Source organism: Papio anubis, chromosome X (genome assembly GCF_008728515.1).
Source record: "Papio anubis isolate 15944 chromosome X, Panubis1.0, whole genome shotgun sequence".
In the NCBI taxonomy this organism is placed as follows: domain Eukaryota; kingdom Metazoa; phylum Chordata; class Mammalia; order Primates; family Cercopithecidae; genus Papio; species Papio anubis.
Window position 1 is genome coordinate 20,178,115 of NC_044996.1, and position 24,029 is coordinate 20,202,143.

General features: G+C 38.3%; 1 protein-coding gene across 2 annotated transcripts in view; it reads right to left on the reverse strand.

The window, feature by feature from the left end:
* Positions 1-3,156: 3,156 nt before the first annotated feature.
* Positions 3,157-24,029, reverse strand: part of HPRT1 (hypoxanthine phosphoribosyltransferase 1) — a 42,300-nt gene continuing 21,427 nt past the window's right edge. For both annotated transcript variants that reach the window (XM_017954392.1, XM_003918303.2), the window contains exons 4-9: positions 18,256-18,321; positions 14,594-14,611; positions 10,324-10,406; positions 5,401-5,447; positions 5,153-5,229; positions 3,157-3,798 (exon numbers count right to left, since the gene is read on the reverse strand). In XM_017954392.1, coding sequence (XP_017809881.1) covers positions 3,751-3,798; positions 5,153-5,229; positions 5,401-5,447; positions 10,324-10,406; positions 14,594-14,611; positions 18,256-18,321 — 339 coding nt within the window. In that variant the 3' untranslated portion in view covers positions 3,157-3,750. The remainder of the gene's footprint in view (positions 3,799-5,152; positions 5,230-5,400; positions 5,448-10,323; positions 10,407-14,593; positions 14,612-18,255; positions 18,322-24,029) is intronic.

Here is a 24,029-nt window from a genome sequence, read left to right on the forward strand (position 1 = left end):
ATTATTATTATACTTTAAGTTGTAGGGTACATGTGCATAACATGCAGGTTTGTTACATATGTATACTTGTGCCATGTTAGTCTGCTGCACCCATCAACTCGTCATTTACATCAGGTATAACTCCCAATGCAATCCCTCCCCCCTCCCCCCTCCCCATGATAGGCCCCGGTGTGTGATGTTCCCCTTCCTGAGTCCAAGTGATCTCGTTGTTCAGTTCCCACCTATGAGTGAGAACATGCGGTGTTTGGTTTTCTGTTCTTGTGATAGTTTGCTAAGAATGATGGTTTCCAGCTGCATCCATGTCCCTACAAAGGACGCAAACTCATCCTTTTTTATGGCTGCATAGTATTCCATGGTGTATATGTGCCACATTTTCTTAATCCAATCTGTCACTGATGGACATTTGGGTTGATTCCAAGTCTTTGCTATTGTGAATAGTGCTGCAATAAACATACGTGTGCATGTGTCTTTATAGCAGCATAATTTATAATCCTTTGGGTATATCCCCAGTAATGGGATGGCTGGGTCATATGGTACATCTAGTTCTAGATCCTTGAGGAATCGCCATACTGTTTTCCATAATGGTTGAACTAGTTTACAATCCCACCAACAGTGTAAAAGTGTTCCTATTTCTCCACATCCTCTCCAGCACCTGTTGTTTCCTGACTTTTGAATGATCGCCATTCTAACTGGTGTGAGATGGTATCTCATTGTGGTTTTGATTTGCATTTCTCTGATGGCCAGTGATGATGAGCATTTTTTCATATGTCTGTTGGCTGTATGAATGTCCTCTTTTGAGAAATGTCTGTTCATATCCTTTGCCCACTTTTTGATGGGGTTGTTTGTTTTTTTCTTGTAAATTTGTTGGAGTTCTTTGTAGGTTCTGGATATTAGCCCTTTGTCAGATGAGTAGATTGCAAAAATTTTCTCCCATTCTGTAGGTTGCCTGTTCACTCTGATGGTAGTTTCTTTTGCTGTGCAGAAGCTCTTTAGTTTAATGAGATCCCATTTGTCAATTTTAGCTTTTGCTGCCGTTGCTTTTGGTGTTTTAGACATGAAGTCTTTGCCCATGCCTATGTCCTGAATGGTACTACCTAGGTTTTCCTCTAGGATTTTTATGGTATTAGGTCTAACATTTAAGTCTCTAATCCATCTTGAATTAATTTTCGTATAAGGAGTAAGGAAAGGATCCAGTTTCAGCTTTCTACTTATGGCTAGCCAATTTTCCCAGCACCATTTATTAAATAGGGAATCCTTTCCCCATTATGTTAGCTATTCTTAATTTTTTTTTTTTTTGCTTAACCTGAAAAATGTTTTGCTTCTTTCTAGGTAATACAGACATTATAATTTTCAAGTATTTTAATTGCTTTTTAACTTCCTATCATTCTATCATTTATCCAACAAATATTTATTGAGCACTACAATTTTTCAGGCACTCTTGTAGGTGCTGGGGATATAGGAGTGACTAGGACTGACAAGGTCCTGTACTCATGGAGCTGACAGCCTACTAAGGGAGACAGACAGTAAGTAAGAAAGGAAAAGATCAACTTAGTAGATGCTTCTAAGGGAACAGCTCTGCCATGAATGTCTCCACATAGGCCACATAGACAAGGTCAATAGCAGTCTGACACATCTTGGAGGAATGCCATGTGATCCTCCCAGGAACACTGTAACATAACCAGTCTTGGGAAGAAGCTGTCCCAAGGCCATTTGTCACCCACCTCCCTATGTTGTGGGAGCTGCCATAAGGCAGTTTCTCATCTGCCTCCCTGGTTCTGATAAGATATGGGACTTTCAACATTGCCTCCTCACGTAGTGGAGAGCTGCGAGGTTATAAAATCATTTAGCTGGAGTCTGGAGCTAACTCCTCCAGGACATAGCAACCCACCACTTGTGTCATTCAAGTAAATTATATAACATGTTATTAGGTTATCCGACCGGCAAACTGCCTATCACCGGCCATTTTTTACCTACAAAAATGGTAATTTCATATGGTTCAACTTACTAGAAGGTGGTAATAAGTGCAACTGAAAAAAAAAGAGTAAAGAGGCTTGGCAGTGGGAAGCTGGATGCAGTATTCAAGAGGGTAGCCAAGTGGACCTCAGCAGGCTGACATTTTAGGGGAAGAAGGGGATTCAGGAGTTCTGGATATTGCACTCACACATGGTAACATCTACCTCAACCTTACATGGGTATGAAAATCAAATGAGATAACAGAAGCAAAAATATTTTGTAAACTAAGAAGTTCTACGACTACAGAAAATTATTTAGTATTAGTTTGAGTCTCCTACTTTGTTGCTGGGCACTACAGCAAACTTTTTTTTTGAGACAGGGTCTCACTCTGTCGCCTAGGCTGGAGTGTAGCGGCACTGTCAAGGCTCACTGCAGCCTTGACCTCCCAAGCTCAAGCAATCCTCCCACCTCAGCCTCCCGAGTAGCTGGGACTACAGTTGTGTGCCACCATACTCAGTTTTTTTTTTTTTTTTAATTGTAGAGATGGCATTTTGCCATGTTGCCCAGGCTGGTCTTGAACTTCTGAGCTCAAGTGATCCCCCACCCTGGGCTCCCAAAAGTGCTGGGACTATAGGCATGAGCCACTGTGCCCGGCCTACAGCAAACTTTTTAAGGAACATGTGTAAGCTAGATGGCTCATAAGGTTGCTAGTTCATACCTCACATGGAGCAGATAAGCAATTAAGAGTTTTGGCTTAAAACTTTTCTCCTGCTCCCAGAAAACAAAAGGTGTTGTTGTCATTGTTCTTGGTCAATAAAGCACTATCTACACAAAGAAGGTGATAGGACATATCTGAGAACAATCTGTTGAGATATAGCTGAGATTACAATCTGCAAAACTGAACAGAATTCCAAAACAAAGCCATGTTATTTTAGCATAGTAAAATGTAATATAAAGTGTACCACGTGTCTGAAATTTAATGTCTCCGAAGTAGCTAGGAATTTTTGTAGCTCCACCAACCCATTCTACTACATAATCATTAAGATTACAATTTAGCTACTAAAACTTAACAAACAAGGAAAATGGAATCAACAGAAAACTATACTAGGTTAATTTGTAGAGAAATGATAACTATGCATAGCTTTTTTTTTTTTAAAGAGACAGACCTTATTTTAAGGATTTTTAAATTGAAGAATCCATAAAGCAGTAAATTTTTGGGAATTTATTGATTTGCATTTAAAAGGAACTGCTGACAAAGATTCACTGGTAATAATCTGAACAAGTTGGAAAATACAGTCAACACTACTGAAACACTACTAAAATAATTCCAGGACACAACAAAACTTCTTAGATGCTGTCTTTGATGTGAAAATTGACTGCTTCTTACTTTTCTAAACACATGGTGGTATAATTAACAATATTCAATCACTTCTGTTCTTTCCTGCATATATAAAAATTAAAATACCAATTAAAAAACTAATATATCCTCTCTTTATTTCTTACAGATACGAGTTCAATGTTTCACTCAATAGTGGTGTGGTTTAAGAGAATTTTTTCATTTACAAGTTAAACAACAATCCACCCAAAGGGAACTGATAGTCTATAGGCTCATAGTGCAAATAAACAGTTTAGGAATGCAGCAACTGACATTTCTAAAGTACAAAACAGATAAAATTCTTAGAAGATACATGCAAAAAGCTCTACTAAGCAGATGGCCACAGAACTAGAACATTGATAATTTTACTGGCGATGTCAATAGGACTCCAGATGTTTCCAAACTCAACTTGAACTCTCATCTTAGGCTTTGTATTTTGCTTTTCCAGTTTCACTAATGACACAAACATGCTATAAAAAAAATTAAGAAATTCACATTTAAAAAGTATATTCTGAAATGAAAGGCAAGAACAGCATTTTACATATAAGAACACTATTAGTTGGCAGGGTTCTTACTAAACAGAGATAGTACTACTATATTTTAGACCAGTAACTTTTGGGGAGTGTATCTTTTGAAAACAAAGCAGTAATCTATCCCATTAATTTGCTTCTTGTCTTTTTTTTTTTTTAATTTTTTGAGACGGAGTCTTGCTCTGTCGCCCAGACTGGAGTGCAGTGGCACGATCTCGGCTCACTGCAAGCTCTGCCTTCTGGGTTCACGCCATTCTCCTGCCTCAGTCTCCCGAGTAGCTGAGACTACAGGCACCCGCCACCATGCCCGGGTAATTTTTTGTATTTTTTGGTAGAGACGGGGTTTCACCATGTTAGCCAGAATGGTCTTGATCTCCTGACCTCGTGATCCGCCCGCCTCGGCCGCCCAAAGTGCTGGGATTATAGGCATGAGCCACCACGCCCAGTCTGTTTCTTGTCTTAACACGTAGTTTTTTGTTTTTTTGTTTTGGTTTGGTTTTTTGAGACAGAGTCTTGCTCTGTCACCCAGGCTGGAGTGCAGTGGTGTGATCTTGGCTCACTGTAGCCTCCACCTCCCAGTTTCTAGTGATTCTCCTGCCTCAGCCTCCCAGGTAGCTGGAATTGCAGGCACGCACCACTACACCCAGCTAATTTTTGTATTTTTAGTAAAGGCGGGGTTTCATCATGTTTGCCAGGCTGGTTTCAAACTCCTGACCTCATGTGATCCGCCCGCCTTGGCCTCCCAAAGTGCTAGGATTACAGGTGTGAGCTACCGCAACCAGCCTCAATATGTAGTTTTGAAAGACAAATCAAGTAGGGAATTTTAAGCATTATCAAAGTGGGAGGCCAGGGTAAGTGGCAAAAAAAGATGGAGTAAAAAACCTGCTTTAGGTAGTGTGCTGTTGCAGTCTTCCTAAATCTTCCTCAACCATGTTCATGAACACATCCATGGGACTCCTGCCTCCAGAGTAAGAGGCAGGTATCCAAAGGACAGTGAATTAAAAGACTAAACTCGATCATTTATTTCTTACTTATGACCACATTTATCATCTGAAATAATAATGCAACAGTTATTATATATTAAAGCTGTTCAACTATTTCAGCCAACAAGAAGTGTCACCCTAGCCTGGCCAGGTTCCAGTTCTAAGGACGTCTGTACTAGACTACAGCTTTATGTGACTAATGGGAACCATCAGTCTGTTATTATGAGGTGCTGGAAGGAGAAAACAATTCTCTTTCCTAAATTTTTATGTGGGTTTTGAAAAATGAGTGAGAAAAAGAAGCAATTACTTACATTCAAATCCCTGAAGTATTCATTATAGTCAAGGGCATATCCTACAACAAACTTGTCTGGAATTTCAAATCCAACAACTAAAAAGAAACATAATTCATCATTTAGATACAGAAAACACCACTTTTAAATCTAATACTGGCAAATGTGCCTCTCTACAAATATTCTCTAAGCAATTATAAGCCATTTCACATAAAACTCTTTTAGGTTAAAGATGGTTAAATGATTGACAAAAAAAGTAATTCACTTACAGTCTGGCTTATATCCAACACTTCGTGGAGTCCTTTTCACCAGCAAGCTGTTAATTACAAAATGTGACATATAACATACAGAGAGACTACAGGGCATTACAAAAGAAAAGACTAATGTTTCTAAACACTGTTTCATTTCATCCGTGCTGAGTGTACCATGGTCACTTTTAACACACTCAAGGAGAGACTATGAAATGGAGAGCTAAATTATGGGAATTACTAGGAAGGGGCAGCAATGAGTTGGCACTACAGACAAGGCCCTTGGTTGATCACCTGGAACCTGAAGGACAGTTCTGAAACCTGCACCCTGACTACCCATGTGTCCACTGAAGGGGAGCTAATAAGGAGGATGAATGGGTATTGAGTGTCAAAGAGCAAAGATGAAAATATAAGGGCTCTCAGTCCAAAAACCTTGGAGATACAATCCCTAAACTGTAAAAGGGTGTGGGAGAGGTGGGCATCACCTTTTATCACAACATTCTTTTCTTTTCTTTTTTTCCAGACGGAGTCTTGCTCTGTCACCCAGGCTGGAGTGCAGTGGCGCAATCTCCACTCACTGTAAGCTCTGCCTCCTGGGTTCATGCCATTCTCCTGCCTCAGCCTCCCGAGTAGCTGGGACTACAGGCGGCCGCCACCACGCCTGACTAATTTTTTTTTGTATTTTTAGTAGAGACGAGGTTTCACTGTGTTAGCCAGGATGGTCTCCATCTCCTGACCTTGTGATCCACCCACCTCAGCCTCCCAAAAAGCTGGGTTTACAGACGTGAGCCACTGCGCCCAGCCACAACATTCTTTTCTTTTCTTTTTTGAGATGGAGTTGGCTAGAGTGCAATGGCTCGCCCAGCTCACTGCAACCTCCACCTCCCGGGTTCAAGTGATTCTCCTGCTTCAGCCTCCCGAGTAGCTGGGATTACAGGCATGCGCCACCACTAATTTTGTATTCTTTTAGTAGAGATGGGGTTTCTCCATGTTGGTCAGGTTGGTCTCGAACTCCCAACATCAGGTGATCTGTCCACCTCAGCCTCCCAAAGTGCTGGGATTACAGGCGTGAGCCACCATGCCTGGCCTCACAACATTCTTTTTTTAAAAGAGATGAGTCTCGCTCTGTGGCCCAGGCTACAGTGCAGTGGTATAATCACAGTTCACTGCAGCCTTCACTTCTTGGGCTCTAGCGATCCACCTCAGCCTTCCGAGTAGCTGGGACTACAGATGTGTACCACTTCACCCTGGCTGCATCACAACTTTTTAATAACTGGCTTACAAAGAGGAACTTTAGGCTAAAACAACTAGTGTGCCAAAAGAACCAGTATTTATTTTTGAGAGCAAAAGCTGGAGGTGGTATAAGTCAACTCTACCAAAAGCTAATTTTATAACCCAAATGCTGCCTGTAGAAAAATATTCAGCCATTAATAAAAGCTATAGAAGCTGCTTTGAAAGCCTTTATAGATGTTGAAGGCAGTCTCAAGAAAACTTATGCTTTCCTACATATATACAAGATATATACAAGGCAGTCTCAAGAAAACTTATGCTTTCCCACATATATACAAGATATATACAAGGCAGTCTCAAGAAAACTTATACCTTTCTAGATAAATACATATGTTTAAAGAGCTGGAAAGGGCCCAAAGTGATCTCAACCTGGACTGCACATCAGAATCACCTGGCAGCTTTAAAGAACCAAAACTCAGCTACTCAGGCCACAGCCCTGACCAATTACATCAGAATTGCTGGAGGTGAGACACAGGCATAGGTTGTCCTGGTTTTTTTTTTAACTCTCAGGTGATTCCAATGTGCAGCCTAAGTAGATAACCACTAACCTAAGCCGGAGACTCTAAGGGATATCATCTAATCATGCCCCTCATGACTCTTCCAATAAATGGATAGAGGAGACACTTCAATTCCATTTCCATTTAAAAAGAACATAACAAGCCAATCACAGCAAAAACTCTTCCCTCTACCTGAACTCAGGAATGCTCCAGAAAAGGTATCACTAAACTCAGTGCAATCTGTATTAGGAGTTCAGGAGAACTCAGCACTTCATATGCCTACAGATCTGAATGTTTAATGAAGCTCCATCTCTAAGGCATGACTAGAGTTGCATCTGAAGCATTTTCCATACTGTAAATGGGTAACAGCTCTTAAGAAGATATATGTAAATGGCCAATAAGCAGATGAAAACATGTTCAACATCATTACCATCAGAGAAACACAAATCAAAACCACAATGAGATACCACATCACAGCCACTAGGATGGCTATAATAAAAAGGACAGTAACGAGTGTTGTCAAGGATATGGAGATATTGGAACCCTCATATGTTACTGGTGTAAAATAGTACATATACCTTGTTAAACAGTCTGGCAATTCATCAAAATGTTAAACATAGAATTACCATATGACCTAGCAATTATATACTCAAGAGACCTAAAAACAGGTATTCAAACTTGTACACATTCAAATCAACATTATTCATAAAAGTGAACAGGTAGAAACCCAAATGTTCACCAACAGATGGATAAACAAAATGTGATATATTTGTACAATGAAATATTATTCAGCCAAAACAAGGGATGAAGTACTGATACATGCCCCAACCTGGATGAACCTTGAAAACACTATGCTAAGTGAAAGAAGACAGGATATTGCAAGAGTCCATTTATATGGAATGTCCATAATATACAAATCTGTACGGACTTTCTGTAGAAAGTAGATTAGTAGTTACCAGGGGTTGGGAGAAGGGAGAATGACTGCTAATGGGTACAGGGTTTCTTTGGGTTCTAAAACGAAATAGGGGTAGCAGATGCACAACTCTGAATATATCAAAAACCACTGGATTGTACAACTTTAAAAGAATGAACTTTATGGCATGTGACTCAGAGCTCCATAAAAAAGAGTATGTTTACAGTTCCAGAACCAGCTACCTATATAATATGCGAAAAATCTTACTACTTCCCTACATTCTAAAATGCACAATTAAGCAGCTGCTCACTTCAATGAGATCAATCACATTATAACCAACAGTGAAACAGTGCTTTGCAGTTAAAAAGACTTTCAAATACATTATCTCCTTGACTCACATAGTTTCCCTGAGTAAAAGATGTTAATAATCATTCCCCTTTAAAGATGAGTAAATACATTCAGAGAGATTAAATATGGAATAGTTGCTCAGATTAAGTGGTAGTGAAATGCCAGACTAAACTCCCAAGTCCATGTCTTTCTCACTTTACTGCTCTGCCTACAACATGAAAACTGGAACTGGGTGAGAAGAACCTTAGAAGTCGTCTAGGCCATGCATTCTTTTTTTTTTTTTTTTTTTTTTTTTTGAGATAGGGTCTCACTGTCACCCAGGCTGGAGTGCAGTGGTGTGATCACAGTAGGCCACTTATTTTCAACAGAGGCGATATCACCTCCAAGGAAGCCAAAACTAATTCTCAGCAGGGAGAGTGGAAATATTAGACATTACAAGATTTGTGACCCTCCAAAACAACCCTACCTGACAATCTTATTCCTTAGTGTTTAATTTCTGAGTATCAGATAAGCAGCACTGACGTGGAGTTCATGGAAGATACATGAAATGTATGCAAGATCAGTGCTACAAAACTATGGTGAATAGATGACTTGGGTCAAGAAATGACCCAAGTATTCTTTGAGCATGTCCTACCTGTGGCAACACAAAATCTCTCTCTCACGAACCAGTCTATCTCAATTCCACAGCATATACCAGGAAAGAACAACAAAAGAATACCCGGAGGATTGAAGTCTATGCCACAGTAGGTTGACATTTAAAACCCTAAAGAGCACGTACAAAAACAAGCAAGTGCATTGATTAATTTCTATTAGGTTGGTGCAAAAGTGATTGTGGTTTTTGCCATTTCATAGGATACTACTCAGTGTCCTATAACGTATCACTTATATACTCTCATAGTACCTGTCCCAAATCTATTTAAAAGAAAAACTCACTGATAAACACTTGGACTGGATATTAGAAAAGCCCATACAGTCAAACCGCTGACATATGACTCACTAGAAGGCTTACTCTGATTCAAAGATGCTCGACAGATAGTTATTTTTTAAAAGGGGTTTATAAAAACCTGTTAATCACTTAGGAAAAAAACAGAAGTTAGATCATTACCTGACCCCTACATAAAAACTGCAGATTGATCAGAGACTTAATTTTTTTAATGAAATTGTAAAAGGAAAAGAAAAACATATTCTTAAATGTTTGTTTGATGTCACTCTATTAAAAATTTAAGGTAGCAAAAGCATAAACTGTGAGCCAGGTTCCCTGGGTTCAAATCTCATCTCTATAGCTGACTAGCTCCGTACCTTTGGGCAATTCCCTATGCCTCAGTATCCTTATCTGAAAAGTGGGAATAACAATGCCACCCCAGAGTTGTTGAGGGATGAAACTAAAATGAGAAATAAACACAGGTAGAACTACAAAAGCAAAAGTCAAACAGCATAGGTAAGGTGAGGAGGTGAGCCTGACTTAATAAAAAAGGAAGCGGGCATTATAAAACTTCACTACAGACACAAAGAAGATGTAGCATACATCACTCAATTCCAGGAGGTCCAGATCTTCAGGGCCCACCCCTTCCTATCACTTCCTCACCCCCTGTGGAATCCTTATTCTTAATTTTGTAAGGGGGCTCAAAATCCTCTGCCATGCTACTCAGGACAAACTGATATAATTAGCATGCTGAAAAACCAAATGTTAATATTAGGCAAGGAAGTGACTGTAACTATGAGCTTTATTGACACATGACAAAATTATTTAAAAGGATTATATCTTAAGTCTTATATGAGAGTACATTACTTCTTAAAGATAAAATGACAGTTGAAAACATTTATCCTTACAAAGAAGCAATCACTTAATCCCCCTTCAAATGAGGAAAATATTCTATGTCAAAATGTCATACATACCTTGCGACCTTGACCATCTTTGGATTATACTGCCTGACCAAGGAAAGCAAAGTCTGCATCGTTTTGCCAGTGTCAATTATATCCTTTCAAAAAAGAAGACATTGCATAGCTTTAAATTCAGAGTCACTATATAAACATAAAGTACCAAAACCCCCATGTATAACTGTAATACTGCCATTCTTTTCAGTGCAGTAATTGTCACCAAAATTCACACGGAGATATTCTGGAATCTATAAATCATCTGGCCCTCAGCAAGCAGTAAGAATGCCAGCCCCCAGGACTGGATTTTGTAGGCACAGGGTCAATTACAGCAAATTTAAATATATACATGCACATTTTATTAGGGAGTTATGATGTTGTCCTTCATTATAAAAAGTATTTTAGAATTTTTCTCATAAATTCAAGATACAGACTCTCTCCTCCCAACTCTCCAATATAGGTGGCTAACAGACTACACTTTAAGAAACACTGCTTTATACCATTTTTAAAGGCACCCAAATTAATAAGGCTATAAAATGACTTTACATAAAAGTGAATCCCAGCTATTTAGTCAAAAGTAGGACTCTAAACAAACTCATCTTTGTTACGGAAAATATTTTTTAAACCATAATCCTAATGCTTTTCAATACAAATACTCTTTAAAAATGGAATAAAGCAGTGTAAGCCATCAGAAACATCATGGCTGGAGACTTGTGAAAAATGTAGATTTCTGGGCTGTGGTAGGCAGAATTCTGACGGCTCTCAAAATTCCTGCCTCCAGGCTGGGCACGGTGGCTCAAGCCTGTAATCCCAGCACTTTGGGAGGCCGAGGCGGGTGGATCACGAGGTCAGGAGATCGAGACCATCCGGGCTAACATGGTGAAACCCCGTCTCTACTAAAAATACAAAAAACTAGCCGAGGCCCGAGGTGGGCCGAGGCCTGTAGTCCCAGCTACTTGGAGGCTGAGGCAGGAGAATGCGTGAACCTGGGGCCGGGCTTGCAGTGGCGAGATCAGCGCCACTGCACTCCAGCCTGGGTGGCCCGCAAGCGCCAAGACTCGTCTCAAAAAAAAAATTATAACGCTATGCTTTAGGGATTACAAAGACTTTAAGACTTTTTAAGAAAAAAGAAAAAGAAAAAGAAAAAAAAAAAAAAATCCTGTCTCTTGGTGTACACACCCGGAAGAGTTCCCTTGAATGTGACCAGGATCTGTGAAACTAACGGGATAGCCACTCCTGTGATTAGGTTATGTGGCAGACTAGAGCAAGATTCTCCTGCTGGTTTTGAAGAAGTCAGCTGCCATGTTGTGAGAATGTAATGGGCTAGGGCATGAGCCTTTAAATAGCTGACAGCAACCCCTGGCCAGCAGCCAGTGAGAAAACGGGCCCTCAGTCCTACAATCACAAGGAACTAAATTCTGCCAACAACCTGAAGGAACTTCGAAGAGGATTGTGAGTCCCTTGATTCAGCTTGATGAGCCCCTGAGCAGAGGATACAGTTAACTTGTACTAGGGAAGTATAAAAAACATGCATGGGAATGATATATATCAACTTTAAGGATAATTGTCATACTTCTGGGAATGAAGGGAAAAAATCGGGCTTTAGTTGTATTATGACCTTTAATTTCTTTAAAACAATAAGATCAGAAGCAAATATGGCAAAATGTTAATACTTTGTGGTGGGTACATAGGTATTGAGCATACCCTCTTTTCTGAGTTCAAAATATTTTATAATTAAAATTAAATGCAGGCCAGGTGCAGTGGCTCATGTCTATAATTATTCCGAGCACTTTGGGAGGCCGAGGTAGGAGGATGGCTTGAGGCTAGACCAGCCTGGCCAATATGGCAAAACCCCGTCTCTACTAAAAAAAAAAAGTATATATATATATATATATACACACACACACACACATATATATAGACACACACACACACACACACACACAAATTAGCCAGGCATGGCAGCGCAGACCTGTAGTCCCAGCTACTTGGGAGGCTAAGGCATGAGAATTGCTTGAACCTGGGAGGCAGAGGTTACAGTGAGCTGAGATCATACCACTGCACTCCAGCCTGGTAACAGAGTGAGACACTGTCTTAAAAAAAAAAAAAAATAAATGCAAAAGGTCCAAGTGAATTGAGGAGGAAAGAGGTATCAAGGAAAGTTTTGTGGAGGTGACGTTTGAGCTGGGTCTTAAATGACTAAAACATGGGATAAGAAGAGAGGGAATAAGGACATTTCAGGTACAAGAAATAAGGAGCAAACAGTGGAAACAATCTAACGTCTGTCAACCAATGAATGGATAACAAAAATGTAATTCAGATGGCATCCAACTTATGATGGTTCGACATGAGATTTTTTTGACTTTAGGACAGATTTATCAAGGTAGTAAATCCATTTTCAACTTATGATGTTTTCAACTTCAGATGGGTTTATCAGGACACAGTTGAGGAACACCTGTCTATCCATAAAATTTGTCAGTAAAAAGGAATGAGTGCAGATATACTCCACAACGTGAATGAACCTTGAAAACATTAAGCTAAGTGAGAGAAGCCAGATACAAAAGGCCACATATCGTATGATTCTATTTATACAAAATGTCCAGAATAGGCAAATCTTATGGATAGCAAGTAGGCAGATGATCAGTTTGCTAGGTGCTGGGGGAAGGGAAAATGGGGAGTGATGGCTAAGGGGATTGGGTTTCTTTGTGGGGCAATGAAAATGTTTTAAAATTGAATATGATAATGATTGCACAATGCTGAGAATATAATAAAAAATTTTGAATTGGCCAGGCGTGGTGACTCATGCCTGTAATCCCAGCACTTTGGGAGGCTGAGGCGGGTGGACCACGAGGTCAGGAGATCAAGACCATCCTGGCAAATAGTGAAATCCCGTCTCTACTAAAAATACAAAGAATTAGCCGGGCGTGGTGGCAGGCACCTGTAGTTCCAGCTACTCAGGAGGCTGAGGCAGGAGAATGGCGTGAACCCAGGAGGCGGAGCCTGCAGTGAACTGAGATCACGCCACTGCACTCCAGCCTGGGCAACAGAGCGAGACTCCGTTTCAACAACAACAAAAAAAATGGAATTGTACACTTTAAATGGGTGAATGGTATGATATGTGAGTTATATCTCAATAAAGCTATTATTTTAAGAAAAGAAATAAGGAGCAAACAACAGGGGCAGAAAAGTAAAGGTACAAGCTCTGGGAAACAGTAAAAGGTATAGAGAAAATGAAAGGAAGCTGGAAAATAAGGTTGGTAATGTATATTGGGGTCACACTGAAAAACTCTAAAGAATGTAGCCTAAAGACTAAAGAATGGGAGAATGGGGTCTGAGTAGGAGACAGGATCACAAGCTGTGCTTTAGATGTTTGTAGGATTCAGTAAGATAGAAAGGTTTCAATAGATGACCACAGACAAAAATACAGATATATTTATATCTACATAGATGTATATATATCTGTATCTATCTATCTATATATATGTATAGAGAGAGAGAGAGAGAGAGAGAGAGAGAAAGAGGCTGTTAGACAGTGATAAGTGATCAGGAAAATAAAAGTATTGAGGAGAAATAGGAAGTTGACAGCATGAAAAAGTGAGATTTTAGATAGGATGGCCAGAGAAGGCCTAAATGAGAAAATTACTTATGAGTAAAAACAAGGGCCCCTAAACCTTAGCATGCATCAGAATCACTCAAAGACTTGTTAAAGCATAGCTTGCTTGGCCTCATCACAGATATTTTGATTAGGTAGGTTCTTGTCTGATATTAATACTTTTGGTCTAGGGAACCACATTTTGAGAACCACTGAGCTAAAGGAAGTAAAGGTTTCCCTTAGCTTACTAGCGGGTAACCCTAGGAAACTGCTTAGCCTCTCCGTGCTAAGATACAAAATACTTTAGGACATAATGACAAATGGAAAATAGTCTATAAATTATAAATATTACTTTTTATGTACCAAATATTACATAAGACAAAATCTAAGCAAGATATATATATATATACATAAAATATAAGATATGTATGTATATATTATATATAGATAGAGAGAGAGTTATGTTTAGAAAGAAAATATTTCAAACTAAAAAAAGAGAGGTAGGAAGTATACCATTCCATTACTGGTAAAAACAAATTACTAAGTAGTCTTTACAAAAAACCAGTCTCACTCCTTTAGAACACAAGTCCACCATTAAAACTGATGCAGAGGAATTTCTTTCCCTGGCTTACCTTTAGGATGGTGCATACTAAATAAGAAAAATCATAAATGTTATATTAAAAGTAAATGTGAACTTACTTCCACAATCAAGACATTCTAGAAGAAAAAGAAATGAAAATCAGTACAATGAATAAGACGGTATTTCCAATTATAAGTCAAATCACATCATAACAACCCTAAGGAATTATTCACACTCTTGTTTTTAGATACTTTATTACATCAAACTCTCCTTTAAACAAGTGGGCCATCTGCTGGGATTTGGAAGCCTGTAATACTGAAATTTTCATCGTAATGGAAATTTTAAAAACAGAATTTGACCCATTTGTTTTTAAAACACTTTCATTACTTAACAAGAGGTCTAATCTTGGGCAAGTCTTGAAATTTCTCTGGCCTCAGTTTCCCATGTGTTAAATGAGAAACTTGAACTAGTTGGTTTCTTATAGTTTCCTGACTCTAACATTCTAAGAATTATATTTGTACAATAACTCAAAAACCATATGGACTCCAATTCAAAATATATTTTCTCATTAGGCTAAAATTGATCTGCATTTTCTGAATGTGTCCATATTCTTGGACTACACTGAAAAATGATACCAATGCTTCCTCTCACCATAAACTCTCACTTCGCTTTCTACATTTAAGAATTTTATAGCTAGAAGAGTCCTTAAGAGAAAATACCATCTAATAATTACCCCTCAAAATCAAGAAAATCTGTTCTTATGCTAGTTATAAGAATGAGGCAGCATTTTGGTTATAAACATTGCCACAAGAAGATTCATGATGTATTGTTTATCTGTAGCTCTCACCATACTCTGTCATATAACTATATAAAGATTTTAATGTTCTATATAGTCTTCTAAGATAGTGTTTACCAGAGTAGGGCATAAAAGAGTCACTGGTTTGCAAGAAAGATTAGAACTTTTTAATTTTTTACCTCACCTTGTTTAATCTATATTTTTGTATGTATTTTGTAACATATATAATATTATTACCATAAATCATATATAATTTAAAATGTATATATTAGGGGTAAATGCTCAGAAAACTTTTTATAAATTGGGCATGCAAATACAAGTTTGAAGACTCACTGTTCTAGGTATTAAAAGTAAAGTTATAACCAAGTAAAGCTTCTACCTTTTCCTGTCTCAAAGCAGTTTATTGTTGGAGGTAAGATCTCTAAGAAGCCTAAACAGGTCCAAGTACAGAATGAAGTAAGGCTAGCCCATAATTTATGGCAAGCAATTCATACTACTTCTCTCATGCTGAGCTATCCTCAGTGAAGCAGCTACTACAGACAACTGCAGCCCATTGGTAGCCTATTTTACAGGCAGGAAAAAATTACTTTTTATTCAAAGTGGAACTCAGGATATGGCAAGAAAATGAATACAAAAAATAGGGTCAATCCAAAGGCACACAGCAAATGAGTAACACAATTATGTTTTTTTCCCATTTGTACGAGATCCCAGTAAATTCTAAGTAAATTGCAAATTTAATAATACACTAAAAAAAGCCATGTAATTGTTCAAATGAATCCCAGCATGGTACAAGAATTACAGACACTAGAGTCTAAAATATAAAAGAATGCCATTATTGAGAGTTTTTGAATTATATCAGGTAGTTACATCTCTACTTAATAAATGAGAAAAATGAGGAAAGAGGCCATTTGATAAAATGAAAATAGCCAAGAAGTGGTATTAGAGACTTGAATACAGGTATTCAGGGTCCAAAGTTCATCTGCTCAAGTACTAACTGGGGAAAAAAAGGAAAAATATTTATATACATATGTATCTGTGCACAAAAATGCCCCCAAAAGACAAAATGAGGCCAGGTAGGGTGTTTCACTCCTGTAATCACAGTACTTTGGGAGGGTGAGGCAGGCGGATACCTGAGATCAGCAGTTGGAGACCAGCCTGGTCAACATGGTGAAAACCTGTCTCTACTAAGGATACAAAAATTAGCCGCACATGGTGGCGTGTGCCTGTAATCCCAGCTACTTGGGAGTCTGAGGCAGGAGAATCACTTGAACTGGGAAGGGGAGGTTGCAGTAAGCCAATATTGTACCACTGCACTCCAGCCTGGGCAGCAGAGCGAGACTCCATCACAAAAATAAATAAATAAAATAAAATAAAATAAAATGAAACAGAAAGTTCAAATAATCCCATAATCTTACCACCAAGAAATAACTTTCACTCAATTTATACTTATTGATTTTTCCATAATAAATGTACTTTACTGTGACTATCATGAAAATAAAGTTATTTTAGAAACAGAGAACTGTTTCAGATCAGATCTATGTAGTAGAACAGAGCCATTAGGTGGGAAAGATGAGATCAAGCTAAATCACAGAAGGCCTAAAAGGCTAGGTCTATTCCAGCACTAAAAACTGATTAGACAAGTAATGGCTTCAACAGCTTCTAAATATGGACAAAGCATGCTGAAAGGGAAGGACAGGTCTAGCAGTGGTATATGAAATGAACAGGAGGGGCAAAGCTAATTTCTCCTCTGAAGCTTTCCAAATATGCTGAGGAGGACATTAGTTTGACATGACCCTGATATGGGACAAGAGAATTTCACACAAGTTTTACATGTTAAAGTTTTCTTATAGATACTCATTCATGTAAGCAATGAACACTAAAATCTAAAGAAAGAAAAGAGCTGTAGGGTCAGGTCTGCATTCAAATTCAAGCTCTACCACTTACTGGTTCTGTGACTTTGGGCATGTCTTTTAACCTTACTGAGCCTTAATTTCCTGATCTGTAAAATGGGGATATCGTCTCCCTCACAGGATTGTTGTGAAACTTTTATGAGATTAATGCCTTTATATTTGGCACAGTGTAAGTAAACAATAACTGGCAGCTTCAAAAAAAAAAGCAGTAGCATTCCATCATTATTGGTACTCTCAAAAAGTTTTTCAATGTACTAGAAGATAAATATTCAAATATCTTAATATCTCCATTATTTTCAGGTAAACAGCATGCTCCTGAACAACCAATGGGTCATCAAAGAATTCAAAAGGGAAATCTAAAAACATCTTGAGATAAACTACATGGAAGCACAATATACCAAAACCAATGGTCCACACCAGGAGGATTTTAATGTACTAAGATAACTCTTTGAGATTTCTTAAAATAATAGTATGTCTGAATTTATTGAGTGCATTTATTTACCAGAAACTGTTGTAAGAGCTCTACTTGCATTATAGCACTTAATCCTCTTAACTCTATGGCTGCCATTATCAACCTCACCCTAATCACATATGGGACAAAAAGAGGTTAAGTAACTTGCCCAAGGTCACATTTAGGAAGTACTAAGCCAGGCTTTCAATCAGTTGTCAGGCTCCGGAACTCACACTTTCAGCCACTACATGATACTGCTTTGCTATCTTTTAGGAAACTATGTTAGTCTATCTCAGGAAGACTCACATAGTTTTCTTTCTTTCTTTTTTTTTTTAAAAAAAGGCTGTCTTTTCCCCCATCAATGTTTTTTGAAGGATCCCAAATTAGAGTCCCACAGAGGCAGACAGCAGTACTTGACAATAGGGACGTTTAAGGTTAATGTTGGATTCTACTGTCTTTTTGCTACATGACCTAGGGAAAGATAATTAACCTAGATTGCTTCCAAGGGTTAAATAACTCATTTAGTTATACTATGTAAACTATCTCTTAGTGATTGAAAGCACACTGTTACTAATTGACTCTTGGTATGAAGTGCTTTTTTTTCTTTCCCTTCAAGATACATACCTTTCCAGTTAAAGTTGAGAGATCATCTCCTCCGATTACTTTTATGTCCCCTGTTGACTGGTCATTCTAGTAAAAACAAAACAAAACAAAACAAAAAAACACAACTATATATATATATATACACACACACACACACACGTATACGAATATCCTTATGTACACACACAAACTTCAAATTAAATGAGAACTAGAAGATTTGAGAAGTTAGCTATCTAAATGTTCATAGCATTATGATATTCTAAATGACATGAATTATAAGAATTAGGTTTCCTGAAATGAATGACTAGAAAACTTTCAAGTAGAGATTAGTAAAAATTAAAAAGTCCTAATTGGCCATTACTGATTTGATGTTTTTAAGAGTCCTAAAAAATAGGTTACATTCATTTTTAAGTGGGCAGTATTATAACAGCCACCCATCTTCAATCACAGCGATTTCTGAATTGTGAGGGAAGTTATTAGCATGACAGGTGTCTGGTTCTGGCCCTGTACGATTCCCATGAGTCAAGCAAATTGTAAGGGCTGGTCTATATCACATCCAACCCCAAGGTATGTCCCTCAAAAGTCTAGCCCAGGCCCAGTCATTTTCAGCATTGTCTGGGAAACCAGGTCTGATTAGTAGTCCTTTAAGGAATACCTTAGGCTCCCATTTTCCTGCTACCACAGAATCCAATAAAACCCTTACAGGAGATTCAATGGGAAATGCTCAACACCCACTGCAGTTGGTGGTGACAATGACCATAATTTGGCTGTGCTGGATTCAGGACAGAAAATTTGGGTGAAAGAGCAGGTGAACAAAAGAGCTTCGACTTGCCCTTGCAGAGAGCAAGCCATACCATACTATAAAGCCACAGCAATTACAACGGTGCAGTACCAGCACAGTAAATGAACAAACTAGAGCCCAGAAACAGACCCAGAAATATATGAGGATTTAGTATACAATAAAGATGGTATTTTGAGTCAGTAGGGAAAAGATGAATTATTCAATAAATGATGTTTGGTCAACTAGTTACCCATTTGGGAAAAAATAAAAGTATGGTCCCTACCTCACAGCATACACAAAAATAAATTCCAGATGGATTAAAATCTAAATGTAAAAAATAAAGCCATAAGTGGACTGGAAGAAAATATAGAAGATTTTTTTTTAACATCCATAGAAAGGGTAAAAACCCAGGCATGACATGAATCAAAACTGAAAAAGTTCTGTAACGAATACCCCCTTTTATATATTGGGCTCCAACAATAAGAACCCATAGGAAAATGGAGAATGAACACAAATAGACAAGTTATAGAAGAGAAGGCCATAAGGTATAAAATTATATCTATCTGAGAAACAAACACTAAAACAATGAGATTCTACTGTTCACCCACCCGTACTGGCAAAACTGAAGCCTGATAATATGCTGAGGGGAAATAAGCACTCTTGTTGGTGAGAGTATTAATTGGCATAGCCTCTTTTGTTAAAATTGCAATACGCATGTCACTTAACCCAGTAATCCCACTTCTGGGAATCAATGCTACAAAAACACTGACAAGTATACAAGTATATACAAAGATACATTAAAGAGTGTTCACTGGGCCAGGTGCGGTGGCTTCATGCCTGTAATCCCAGCACTTGGGGAGGTGGAGGCGAAAGGATCGTTTGACCCCAGGAATTCAAGGCGAGACTGATAAACACAGCAAGACCCTGTCTTTCTTTTTATTATTATTATGAAAAAAAAAATGTTCACTGTACCAGTTGTTCACAAAAACGAACTAACACGTCCATTAATAGGGAACCATTTAAATTAATCAAGTTCATCTACACAATGTAATACCATGCAACTATTAAAAAGCACCTGGTAATCCAATGCACACTGAGACAGAATAATGCTATTAAAAACACCAAGGAGTGGAACACTGTGTTGCCTATGACACCATTTTTATTCAACATTTAAACAAATTTGTAACAGCAATTGCATGAGTAGTGAGAATGGGGTTTATGAGACTTTTCATTTCTATGTGCTTCTATTTTTGTTATGCTTCTATATATACATCCATTTATTATGGAGTATTACTTTTGAAAAAACAAATGGGCCAGTATTGTTTGGTGTTGCAAAGTGAGCATATGACTTCTGATATCAACCTTTGCATATTGCTTCTCATTTTAGGGAAATTACAGACATCCCTTATTCTAACTAACTTAAAACTCAGCATTTCAAACATACAGAATTGATGAGAAAAAGAAAGAAAGAAAGAAAAGACAACAAGCTTCAGATGACAGTGACTCACACCAAATTATTTACACTGTAAAGCCTGTTAAATAGTGACATCTTCTGGAGATACTTGGTATTACAGTCTGACTCCAGTTGATCTCTTTTTACAGAGACGAGGAATAAAGGAAAAAATACTCAAGAAGTGAAAAGTATGGAGTTATGGAAAAATTGCTGTGATCCAAAGGCTATGGTGATAGGACAAGAAACAAGAGAACTCCAAGAAGTAAGACACTGCTGTTCTATTAGCATCCAAACCTTCATATTCTTGTTTGCCCCAAGGCTTTTTTAAAAAATAGAGACAGGATCTCACTATTTTGCCCAGGCTGGTCTTAAACTCCTGGACTCAAGCGATCCTCCTGCCTCAGCCTCCTAAAATGCTGAGATTACAGGCTTGAGTCATCATACCTAGCTATTTATTTTTTCTTAACTCTCTCGCCTGGCCTATAGCCACCATGGAAGCTAATAAAGAATATTAATTTAAGAGTAATGGTATAGTTCACTACATTGGAATACAGGTATAAGTGCCTACATTGTATATGGATGGCATATATGGATCAATTACACCACCTGGGTGGCCAAAGGAACTGCGCAAACCTTCCTCCTTGGCTGTCTGGAACAAGCTTCCCACTAGATCCCTTCACTGAGTGCCTCCCTCATCTTTAATTATGGTTAAGTCTAGGATAACAAGATTGGCAAAGGTGAGGGGAAAGCTTCCTCCAGAGTTGCTCTACCCTCTCCTCTACCATCCTATCTCCTCGCTCCTCTCAGCCAAGGAGTCCAATCTGTCCTGAACTCAAGAGTGTCACTGTCAACTACATAAAATTGCCAGAGCAGCTCTTTGGGACTGCAAACACATACCCTTAATGTCTTTATTTCTATTTTGTCTACCTCTTCAGTCTAGGTGAAAAAATAAGGATAATAGGGAAGAACTTTATTTATGCCACTTGTCCGCCCCTAGGAATTTTGAAAACCTCTAGGTAGCAATAAGAACCGCAGCATGGTATAGGAAAAGAGGAGGAAAAGCTGTATAGAAGTGCATAATAAATGGGCTGGAAAAGAACTGCTTTGAACAAACAGGGAGGTTGAACTATAAGGAGAGAAAGCAGAGAGGCTAATCAACAAGGCTGGGATCCCAAGAGGGCATGATGAGAATATTACCAAGGTAGGAAGTCCTGGCTCCATGTCCCCTTAGTGGCTTAGTACTATGCAGCTTGCTTTCTGCAGTGAACTTCAGACCTTTCTTTTAGGATCCTAGAATGGAATTTTTTTATTGGAAAACAGTCATCCTCTCAACATTCAGGCAGGCCCCAAGTCTACCACACTCAATCACATTTTCTCTTCATATCATAATCTCTCAACCATCCTCTGTCCTTTAACTGTTTTCTATACCCTGATCAAATGCCAACAAAAGTGAGAATGTTAGAATCATATATTTTTAGAGGTAGACTGTATCTCAGATAAAAAAAAAAAAGGCAGATATTCCATTTTCCAAAATATGTATGCAGAAAAAATAAGTATGGAAGGATATATGCTCAGGTAGTAAGTTTATTTACTTGTATTTTATGAATTCTTTTAAATAAACACATTACTTAAAAAAAAAAAAAAACTAAAAGTCTCTGTCAGTTAAAAAATGACATTGATGAAGCAGGGCCTTTACAGATCATCTAGTCCTACACTATCCCATACGGTAGCCACATGTGGCAATATAAATTACTTAAAAATTCAGTTCCTGTGTTGCACAAGATGTGTCAAGTGCTCAAAAGCCACATGTCACTAGTGGCTCTGTACCATACAGCAGAAGCATAAAAGATTTCCACCCTCAAAAAAAGTTCTATTGAACAGCATTGCTCTAATTAAATAAAAAATACCATTTAGCACAACACAGTAATAGAAAAGATTGAAGAGGTAGTGCTGATACTTAAAAACCTAGTATTTTCAGCCAGGCATGGTGGCTCCTGCCTGTAATCCTAGCACTTTGGGAGGCTGAGGTGGGAGGATCACTTAAGCCCAGGAGTTCTAGACCAGCCTGGGTAACAGGGTGAAACCCTGTCTCTACAAAAAATACAAAAAATTAGCTGGGCGTGGTGACATGCGCCTGTAGTCCCAGCTACTTGGGAGGCTGAGGTGGGAGATCACCTGAGCCGGGGAGGTCAAGTCTGCAATGAGGTGAGATTGCACCACTACACTCCAGCCTGGGTGACAGAGTGAGACCCTGTCTCAAAAACAAACAAACAAAAACCAAACAAACAAACATCACCTGGTATTTTTAAGTGCACTATTTTCAAACATTCAGAAGTTATTTCATCCTATCTTCATGGTTTCCATTCTATGCCTGGTTTAGGATTGGGATCTGATAAAATAAACGTGTTCAACAGAACCACTTCTCATGGCTGTATAACAGATGATCAATATGTATTTGCTGAGGAAATTATTCAATTTTCTTAATTTTTTTTCACAAAATTGTGGTTTCAAGGGACCAGACTTGAATACTACACTTCATGTTCTAAGAATCAGGGGACTTATATAAAACCTCAGTTGCCTGATAAGGACTATATCAAAGTGAAAAGCCATGGGAAAGAACTAGAAAGTACACTTTTGAACCTAGTTCTGTAGTTTCCTTATGCCACAGATAATACACATTCCCATTCCTGCCAAATTTTGTATCTCACCCCTGTCTATGGTCTCAATTCAATAAATAGGAGAAGGGCATGAATTTGCTTTGGTTGGTAGGTAGGTTGGTAGGTAGGCAGGCAGGCAGGCAGGCAGGCAGACAGACAGACAGACAGACAGACAGACAGACAGACAGACAGATAGATAGATAGATAGATAGATAGATAGATAGATAGATAGATAGATAGATACAAAGATGGAGACAGATGGAAATAGAGACAGATTTGCAGAAGATAAGTTCTAGGTAAATTAGTGTCAACATCAAAGTGGTATACCTACATCTAACTATTCTGGAGAGAAAAGTATACCTCAAAGAAATTGACTAAATACATACAGAGAAAAAGTTTAAGCTGAAAGCTACTGCCCTCTTATATGAGACACTTTAAGAAACTACTTGGGGGGCAAGTGAGAAAATGGGGAGATGTAGCTCAGAGGATACAAAGTAGCAGATATGTAGGATGAACAAGTCTAGAAATATAATGTACAACATGAGGTATATAGGTAATAAAATTGTGCTGTATTTCGGATTCACACTAAACGAGATTTTAAGCTCCTCTTGCCACCAAAAAAAAAAAAAGGGTAACTATGTGAATTGAGGGATATGTTAATTTGCTTCACTGCAGTAATCTTTTAACCATCTGTATGTATCCCATAACATCATGTTGTATATGTTAAATATACAGACTACAATTTAAAATAAAAAACTACTCCAAAATTTTCTGCATTTTTAATATGCTCACTCAAAGACAGTATTAATTTGCATCTTTGATGTTAAACAGATAGCCTAATCAAGTCACTGTCAAGATCAAGACTAAAGCTACAGCTTTTCTCTTTTGATGCTTTTGAGATACA